Raw genomic sequence first — 9,799 nt, 5'->3', positions numbered from 1 at the left:
ATATAACTACCATAAACACACTTCCCTGTGCCCATTACATTGCACATGAGCCAAGGCTCTGTTTCTATGTAGTCTAATCAAGAAGCTGCTGATTTTAGTAGCCGGAGCACGCTAACCTCTGAATTGGAGTCATGGAAAGCATTCTAGAGCACATGCATCAAACCATTTTGCGATCGCAAACAGTGCAATTCGCAAAAAGCGGGCATTTGCGATCGCAAAATGGCCTTTCCTGATGCATTTACCTTGGCAATTCATAATTTAGGCAATTGCAAGTTATCGTGAGTCCCTAAATTGCGAATGCAAATAGGGAATCGCAATTTGCGATTCCCTAATGTAGATGAAAGAAGCCTTTTCTAAATGCAAACTGTGCATTTAGGAAACGCTAATTACCATCAATTTCATGTTGCTGGTAAATTATGCATACTTTGAAAAATGCACAAAAATGCATGAAAAAGTGCCATGAAGCGCACACATGCCCTTACGATATGTGTGTGCTTTACATGGGCACACATGTATTTGTTTCTGGGGTGCTTCAGGGGGACCTTAGGCCCCTGGGCACCCTTGGCTCTGTATTTGCAATTTGCGATTACCTATTTGGTAATCCCAATTTGCGAATGCATTACCATTCATTCCTTTGGGCCTATAGGCCCTTCGGAATGAATGGAGTCACATTACCTAATACCGATTTCCTAGTTACAGAATCGCTAGTAGGTAATGTTAAGGAATCACAATTTTTTTGTGATTCTACATGCATAGGCATTTGCGATTACCAAATAAAGATTCCTTAAAAATCGCTATTTGGTAATTGCAAATTCAGATGTTGATGCATGTGCCCCTCTGTGCCTTCACTGCACTTGAGCCAGCGCTGCCTAGTCTTAGGTGTATCTTAAGCTGCATGCGTTCTATCCGTTCCACAGCAAGCCAAGTGCTCTATCCTATGCGATTCACTTGAGATAAAACTTTGCTAATCAGACCTTCATACACCTTCAAAAAATTGTACACAGAATCGAAAACCATGTAGTCAGTTAAACGAGCACTTACACATCTGCACATCAATGAACCCATCCTCATACATTCTCAGAAAACCATGTACATACTCATTGAGCAACACACAACCATGTACTGAGACCATTAGTATCGCACAATTTAAAAATCCAAAATCTACAAACAAAGGTTTGCGAAAAACAGAAACATACATAGCCCTTCATATGAACAAATATCTAGAGCCTGGAGAAAGCCTAAGTTCAGGAAAGTATAAGTGCAGCCTGCAGCTTTCTTCCTTGGCAAAATCCAACTGTCAGAGACTGGATGCTGCAGAGTCCAATTGAAACTACAAAGCGTCTTGCAACATGGAAAGCTGCAGCTTTAAAGTTCTTTATAATTACTCCAAAGGAAATAAGGGCCAGATGTAGGTAGCCCAATACCGGTCGGTAACGGCCGAAAATCGGTATTTTCGGCCGTTACCGACCGGTATTGAGCAATTGGGATGTAGGAAAGCGAAAATCGTCAGATTACCGAATCGGAAAAATTACCGAATCGGTAAATTTACCGAATCGCAACGGTTTGCGATTTGGTAAATTTACCGATTTGGTAAATTTACTTACCGATTCGGTAAAATACCGATTCGGTAAATAAGAAGTGGTAAAAATGAATATTGAGATGTAGGGAAGCTCTGAAATACCGAATTTGCTTGAAATTCGGTATTTAAGAGTCGGTTCTTACCATGGATTGAAATCAGGTGGTAACCAGGTGCAACCTATAAAAATGGACCCAAAATGCAATTCTACTTGCACAATGGCAGCATTTTATGTCATTGCAAGACGACTACGGCTACAGGAGGAAGGAGAGAGGGAATGGCAGAGAGAGGAGCAGGTCTACAGACAGAGGATCACCCTGTTCATGCTCACAGAGGCAGAGATACTCCAGAGGTACAGGTTGGCCCCAGACACCATCACGGAACTCATCAGGGACCTCCACCCACTGTTGGAGCATACTACCCCAAGGGCACACGCTATTCCACCCCACGTGCAGGTGCTGTGCAGCCTACACCTGCTTGCGTCTGGGAGCCACCAGAGTGTGGTTTCTGCGGTAGGTGGGGTGACCCAGAGCAGCCTGTCAAGGTTTTTCCACAAATTCCTAGACGCCATGTTACAGAGGATGGAGCATTATATATCTTTTCCTGCAACCCATGCTGAACTGGTCCAAACAAAATCTGACTTTTACCAGATGGCACGATTCCCCAATATAATTGGCTGCATTGATGGCACGCACATTCCTATTTGTCCCCCTGCTGCCACAGAATATATATACAGGAATAGGAAGTCAACGCACACCATCAATGTGCAGGTGATTTGCAATGCAAAGTGTGCCATCACTGACCTTGTGGCAAAATTCCCTGGGAGTACCCACGACTCCTATATATTTCAAAACAGCGGCATCTATGCACAGCTGACTGCAGGGGAATTTGGAGAAGGATACCTCCTAGGTGAGACACAGTGTGCGACCCCCATAACACCTATTGCAGTAAGAAGTACAAGTATGCATGTGAGTAATGTATTCCCATTTCATTTTAGGAGACAGTGCATATGCCCTCCGCTCCTTCATACTCACCCCCTACCTCAACCCCTCAACACCCAGCCAAAGGAGATATAACCGGGCCCACAAGAGCACAAGGAATGTCGTGGAGCGGACCTTTGGTATCTGGAAAAGCAGGTTCAGATGCTTGCACAAGAGCGGAGGTGCAAGGCAGTATACCCCCATCACCTGCTGTAAGATCATTGCTGCGTGTGCTGTTGCACAACCTTGCTGTGAAGAAGGGTACTGAGGTGGAGTTGTCAGACTATGAGGATCATGACGATGACATTGCTGGTCCAGAAACACAACCTGCTGGAGTGTCAACACCAAGTGATGGCAGATACAGACGTGAGGAGATCACACGCAACTATTTCTGAGTAAGTAATGAGACACAGACAGGTTGTGTATGAGAACAACGTAATTTAATGTTGCCACAACGTTCAAGCACTGAAGTGCAACTAAATAAACATTATAAACGTGGGGACTGTATGTCCCGGGTTACTTCACCCATGACCGGCAATGTCACTTGCGCCCGCGCTTCCCTGAGCCACTGGGATGTTGGTCGCTGCTTTCAGCATGCCCTGCAGCGTCAGCTGGGCGCCTGCTACTCCTACGTGGCTCCACTACAGCGCTTGCCATGCTGCTGCGGCTACTACTGTCTTCTGCCTCTGCCACATCCAGGGCAGGATTCTGTGCAGTCTGTGAAATCAGCATAGCCTCTAGTGCACTTGTGATTCTGGCCATGCCCCTGGTGACCTCGGCCGTGTTCTGTGTCAGGCTCTCCTGCATATTAATGCCTCTACGGCATAGCTGGGATGTGGCAGTGGCCAGACGATTAATTGCCGTATTGTGGACACGGGCCTCCCTGCGCCTTGTGTGTTCCAGGCTGTCTAGTTTTGAGCAGAGCTGGGTAATGGAGTGCTCATCTGCTGCATCCCTTCAGAAATGTCTGCATTTGTTTTTGCAACCTCCTTATTAGACTCAACAATGTCTCTGATGCCCTTCCCCGTGTCTTCTATTTGTTTATTCAGGATTCGGAATTGGCGATGGCAGGCTTGAATGGATTTTCCCTGCATCTGTTGTATGCGCACCATGCTCCCCTCCAGCCCACGGAACACAGTGCCATCTCCACGTCCACCTGCACTGCTGGGTCGGCGTTGCCTTCTGCGCAAGGTGACTGGCTCATTGGTGGACTGCAGCGCAGCAGGACTGACATATACAGTGAGTTGAGCCTCACCCTCTGCTGCCTCCATTACTGGTAGTGGGGCCACGACACGCCTCCTGGCTGGTGGGGTTGCAGGAGCGGACAGGAACAGTGAAGGGGAGGTTTGTGGTGAGAATACCAATGGAGGGGATTGTGAAAGGTGTGGGGAGTGCGGAAACTCTGGGGTCTGTACTCTCTCATCTTCATGGGAGATGCCAGTCGTGTCATCTTCCTCCTGCGAGGCTTGTACTTGGCTTGGCCCTGCCTCCTCACTCTCCTCCCTCGCTGGTGCAGTCCCTTCTGTTTCTGTGGGTCGACTGCCTGATGTTGCCCCTAGGTATAAATAAGCGTATATCAACTGAGTGCTACTGTGTCACAGTCACTACAATAAATGCTTTACACATTTAACTTTCATTTTTCTGCATTACTTTCAGTGCCTTGCTGATGTCTGCGCAGTTACACATGGGCTTACATTAGCTGACTACATTTCCCATAATGCATTGCTCCTGTATAGTGCTAGCAGTACTGGACTGGGGTTGGCCTGTCCACAAAGGGTATAGGGAAGCAGGTTGGCATGGGGTGTCATGCTGCGCATGCGTCTTACCCTTTCTTGTTGCTCTGGCTGAGCTGTCCACATCTCCAAGTCCCAAGAGGCTGTCTGCCTCGATGGTTGAGGCCACCAACTCCTCCAGGTCAGTCAGGGGGGCCGCTGAGTTCCTGCCTCCACCGGTGACACCAGCCTGCTTCTGTATTTCAGACATCTTCATTTTGGTGAGGCTCCTGATGTCATAAAATCATTTTTTCAGATCCTCAATATTCCTGGGTGTAACTCCCACTGCATTGACTTTTTCTGCAATTGCAAGCCACATTTTACGTTTGGCAGACTCAGCAACAGTGAGGGAGTGCCTGCCAAATAGTTGCTTGTGCACTCTCACAACCTTCTCCACCAGTACCTGCAGCTCCATGCTGCTGAACTTAATTTTTCTCTTTCTCTCTGCCTTCTGACTCTCACTGCTGCTTGCCATTTTTCTTGTGGTAAACTTTCACAAAAACTCTCCCTGCTGCTCTGTGTCTGCTCATATTTCACCTCTGGCCACCGCACCAAAACCTTGCCTTGGGTAAACAGGACTTCTAGGCCAGTGAGAGCTGTACAATACCTAGTAGACACTTGGCTTGCTTATCTGAGTGGCTGTTGTGAGCAGAACTCGAGCTAAAGTCACAATCTGGTCAGACCACGTGCTGCACTCTGTCAGAGGCATACAGCACTGCAGAGGCAGACTTCAGTGCCCACTAGATGAAACCAAGCAGTCTATTCTACCCCAATGGGGCTCAGGACGTATGCTTATTCCTGTGAATGGGCATGAGAGTGTGAGTTTCAAAAGTATTCATGCTTTACAATCTGAAAAAACAGGCAATGTTAGGTACTCGGCGCAAGGTAATATGAAATGGCTCCATTGTATGATGCAGATGAGCAGATTATGGGGGTCATTAGGATCGCGGACGGACTTGAGTCCGTCCGCGACCCCAGAGTAGGAGGGAACATCCGCATGGGCTGCGGTGTTCCCTCCGTGCAGATTAGGATGTGACCGCCAGGGTGGCGGTCACATCCTCTATCTTTAACATTGCGGCGGGTGCAGCTTCAAGCTGCACCCGCCGCAATGTTAAAAATGCATGCACCGCATTTGCGTGCACAAAGCGGCAGGCACCGCGCGGTGCCTGCTGCTTTGTTCACGCAAACCCATGTGCACCCCCCCACGCACCCCTTCACCCAGGGGGCCCGTATGCTTTTCCACGGCGGAAAAGCCGTCGCGGAAAAGCATACATTTTACACCATCATAATATGGCTGGCGGTGTCCTTTAAAGCTTTTCGGCCACGGTTGGAAGGCTACCGCGGCGGAAAAGCTGCGGACAGATTGCAAGACCCACCAGCCATCCTAATGTGGCGGTGGGTCTGCCTCGGCTCCGCTGCGGTTTTCCCGCATCCTCCGGGCCGGCTGTGGCTTCCGCCGGCCCGGAGGATGCGGGAAAACCGCAATCATAATGTGCCCCTTAGTACAGGCTACAGAGCTTCCCTGTTGAGGAAGCAAGCATAGACAAAATTGTACAAGGCACTCCTTTGGAGTATTGTAAAGTTTTTTTGTGTTGTCTCTTGCACAAATTAGGCCCAAAACAGACATGCAGTGCGAAGGATCTATGTTTCCCTATTCAAAATAAAAAGGAGGAGGGATGGCTATAACGGAGAGCCTTTTATTCTTCATAAAATACCTTTTGACAAGTTTCTCACAGGTTGAATGTCCGTCACCCTGTCTTAGTGTGACCACCTGGCACAGAAAGGAAATTCAGGACAGCCTGTAAAAAATTTAGGACAAAGGGTCAAAATTCAGGACAAACAATCAGGACAAAAGGTCAATTTTTATGGACACATCCGAGATGGGGCCCTCCCCCACTACTTTATCATTGCATTTATTTACAATTTTTTTACAATGCACAAAATGTACAATTTTTATGCAGTGGGCTATATGAGATTGCCTCTAGATATGCTACATTCAGATGGTGCATTATGTGCTTCTTCAACAGTAAATTGATGCCCTTTACCATGGTGCCAAGGTCATCACCCCTTCCCAAATCTACCCAACCTTTCTTGGAGAGAAAGCAACAGCTATGTTGTGATTATGGCTCTACACATTTCAATACCCATGGCAAACTGTTTGGGAAACATTAAGGTAAGTGACTTTTTCACGTTCTGCTCACCTCAACCTCCACTAGAACTCAAACCTGAAAAATGTAATGAGGCAGAGCAGATGGTGTGATTGACAGTCTCACACCGAATGTCAGGATGTGAGGTACCCACAATTTGTCTGACAAGCACAGCACCAAGAATATCTGACTAATACATTAGCATGTGTTTCAGGGACTCTACATTTATCTCAGAACTGGGGGCCCGATAACCAGACAGAGAATGAAAGAGCAGGATGAAATCAAGATCAGATGGGAGATCTACAGCAACTGATTCAAATGGCCATTCCTTCGAACTGGCTAAATAAAGGAAGGTAGAACAAGACGCAACAACTGCTAAATTCAGATGGGCTCTCCATGAGTATCAGAAAGTATTGGGTACATGGAGAGTAATCTCAGGAGAGTGGCCAGAAACAGAAGCACTGTCAAGTGGTAGAATAAGCAGCGCCCAATCACCCTGGTAAACTCTACCTGTGTGGTGGTCCATTGGTGAAGCTTCTAAAGGGCAGGCAGGGGCTGGCCCTTGGAAAATTGGGCCCGAGCAATTGTCTTCTCTGTCCATGTCTTGAAATGGCTCTGCACTGGAGCCAACCCCTAACCAACGGGCTGGCTCATCCCTAAATGCCAAACAACATGAGAATGTTCAGAATAATTGGGATGTAAATTACACAACAAACAAAATATAAGAACATGATAAAGACTTTAAAATGTAGAAAGGGTTTTGTTAGAATTCCAAACAATTGACAGGACGCAGAGGAATAGAAGATAACTATTTAATGACCATCCACTCTCCTCACTGGAGAACACACCAACATTCCACAGGGAGCTTCAGGATGGAAGAGTCCAACAGGGGCAGGGAATGGGGGTGGACGGAATATACCAACAAGGCTAATTGTAACACATCTCCCTTCCTTATAATGAGAACACTCGTAAGAAGGAATGAGAGAGGCTGGTGGTAGGTTGGACGCACAGCGGAGGACACAAAGGTACCCAGCAAAACACGTTATGATTGCACATTTACAATGTTGTCAAAACTCCACCATTGACCATTTTCAAACTATACCACATTTTTCAACACTTTAACAATCTTACAAGGAGAGTGAAACATGCTGAGGGCAGTCCCTAACTTGGTGTTCCTTCTGGCTTGCGCCATGTCTCCCACCTCCAACTTTCGGAACTTCGCTCCATGTTTTTGATCATACTATTGTTTGTATTTGGTTTGATGTTGTCTGACCTTCTCTCCTGCCTCCTCCCAATCTACTTCCCTGACTTCACCCCCATTTAACCAACCGGGATTAAACTTGGTGCATGGTTCCCTCCCACGTAAAGACACGAAAGGGGAGACCCCAGTTACTCGATTGGGTGATGTGTGATAAGCCCACAGACATTCCCTCAAAGAGTTTTCAACGTCATGTCCATTGATGGCAGCTAGCTGGATATTTTCCTTAATGACCCTATTTGCTCTCTCCGCCAGGCCATTTGCTTTCGGACAATAAAGAGCTGTGGTTTCATGCCTTATGCCTGAAATCTTCAGAAAATCCTGCATCTCCTCAGAGGTGAATTGTACTCCATTGTCAGTTATTAGTGTGGAAGGGATGCCTTCCTCACTGAACACCTCTTTTAGGAATTGAATCACCGATTTGGTAGTGATGCTGTGCACAAACTTTTGTTTGATCCAGTGTGAAGTATAATCGATCAGAACCAACATGAATCTTTTCTGCACAGCCTGATTCTGCATTGGTCCAATGATGTCCATTGCCAACTTGCTCCATGGCTTGGTCGGAACACTTACTGGAGACAACGGAGACTTGTGTATCACTTTAGATTCATCACTTTTTTCACATGCTCCACATTCTTTTACTACCTCTTCCGTCATGGCATCCATCTTGCCTTAGTAGCACTGCGTCCAAGGTGGCCTTCATGCGCCAAGTCAATGACTCTCTTTCGTAATTCTTTGGGAGGTATCACTCTTTTATTGCGATAAACTTTTCCTCCAATGATACTTAATTCATCTCTGACTTCCCAAAATTCTTCCACTTCTGCTCCAACATCTTTCTTCTTGTTTGGCCATCCATTCTTGACATGCTCTTTCAGGACACTGAGCTCATTGTCCTTCTTCATTCCGTCTTCCCACTCCTTTTCCGTGATGGCAGGAAAATCCATCATCATTATAGGACTGTCCAGAGCTTCCTCAGGTACACCTTCCTCTGGTAAGGGTGATCTAGAAAGGAAATCTGCAATGGTATTTTCCTTGCCCGGCACATGTTCAATCTTGAAATTGAAATGTTCCAACCCTAGAATCCATCTGCTGATGCGTGGGGTGCAATTCTCCAGGCCTTTCACCGAAAAAATATATGTGAGGGGCTTGTGATCTGTCCGTATTGTGAACCTCAAACCCCATAGAAAAAAACGTAAAATGCCTGACTGCCCAAAAACACGCCAAGGCTTCTCGTTCGATTACCGAATAGTTCTTTTCTGGTGGAGAGAAACTCCTGGACGCATAGGCAATAATCTTTTCTTCATTACCGTTTTTCTGAACTAGAGTAGCACCCAGCCCATAGTTTGAGGCATCAGTTGCAAGAATGGTTTTCTTAGTAGCATCAAATGTCCCGAGGGCTGGGGAGTTGATTAAATTTTCCTTCAAGGCATTAGCAACGGCCTCCTGCTCCTCGTTCCACACGAACTTCTTGTTTTTCTTTAACATCTCTCTCATGGGTTCGCACTTAGCGGCAAAATTGTCCACATACTTTGACATGTATTCCATGAGTCCCAAAAAGGACTTGAGCTCATCCTTGTTTCTTGGGTTGGGAGCTTCCTTTACTGCTTGGATCAAAATGCTCTTTGGCCTAAATCCTTCTTCCGAGATCGAATGGCCTAAGTATTCGACTTGTTGTACTTTTATTTTATACTTTTCCTTCTTCACTGTTAGGCCGGCGTCAGTGAGTCTTTGAAAGACCTGCCTCAAAACTCCATCGTGTTCTTCTGAATTTTTTCCATAGACCAATATATCATCTTGGAAGCACATAGTGCGTTCCACACCTTCCAGGATCTTCTGCATAGCTCTTTGGAAAATTGCAGCAGCCGATGCAAGGCCAAACGGCATCCTTTTGACCATGAATGCTCCGAAAGGCGTGATAAACGCCGTGAGTGGCCTCGAATCTGGATGTAATTCGATCTGGTGGTACGCCATGGATAGATCTATTACGCTGAAGTACCTTGCAGGGCCCATGGTGCTTAGCATTTCATTTATTACTGGCAAGGGATGCCTTTCTACCCAAATACAGT

The 9,799-nt window shown here is 46.5% G+C and overlaps 1 protein-coding gene across 1 annotated transcript; it reads right to left on the bottom strand.

Annotated features, from left to right (window-relative positions):
• Positions 1-3,464: 3,464 nt before the first annotated feature.
• On the bottom strand, positions 3,465-4,582 carry LOC144784128 (uncharacterized). Its single transcript, XM_078662811.1, has 2 exons — positions 4,383-4,582; positions 3,465-4,111 (listed from the first exon to the last, which is right to left on the bottom strand). The coding sequence occupies exons 1-2, from the start codon at positions 4,543-4,545 to the stop codon at positions 3,465-3,467; spliced, it is 810 nt and encodes a 269-aa protein (XP_078518937.1). The 5' UTR covers positions 4,546-4,582.
• Between the last annotated feature and the right edge of the window lie 5,217 nt (positions 4,583-9,799).

This window comes from Lissotriton helveticus, chromosome 10 (assembly GCF_964261635.1).
Source record: "Lissotriton helveticus chromosome 10, aLisHel1.1, whole genome shotgun sequence".
NCBI lineage: Eukaryota > Metazoa > Chordata > Amphibia > Caudata > Salamandridae > Lissotriton > Lissotriton helveticus.
Note: the sequence above shows the minus strand (reverse complement) of the source record. Positions and strands in the feature narration are given on the sequence as shown.

Coding starts and splice junctions, on each gene's coding strand:
- LOC144784128 (XM_078662811.1), bottom strand. CDS start 4,545: ATGAAGATGTCTGAAATACAGAAGCAGGCTGGTGTCACCGGTGGAGGC. Junction 4,112..4,382: donor AGCCAGAGCAACAAGAAAGG/GTAAGACGCATG, acceptor ATTTATACCTAG/GGGCAACATCAGGCAGTCGA.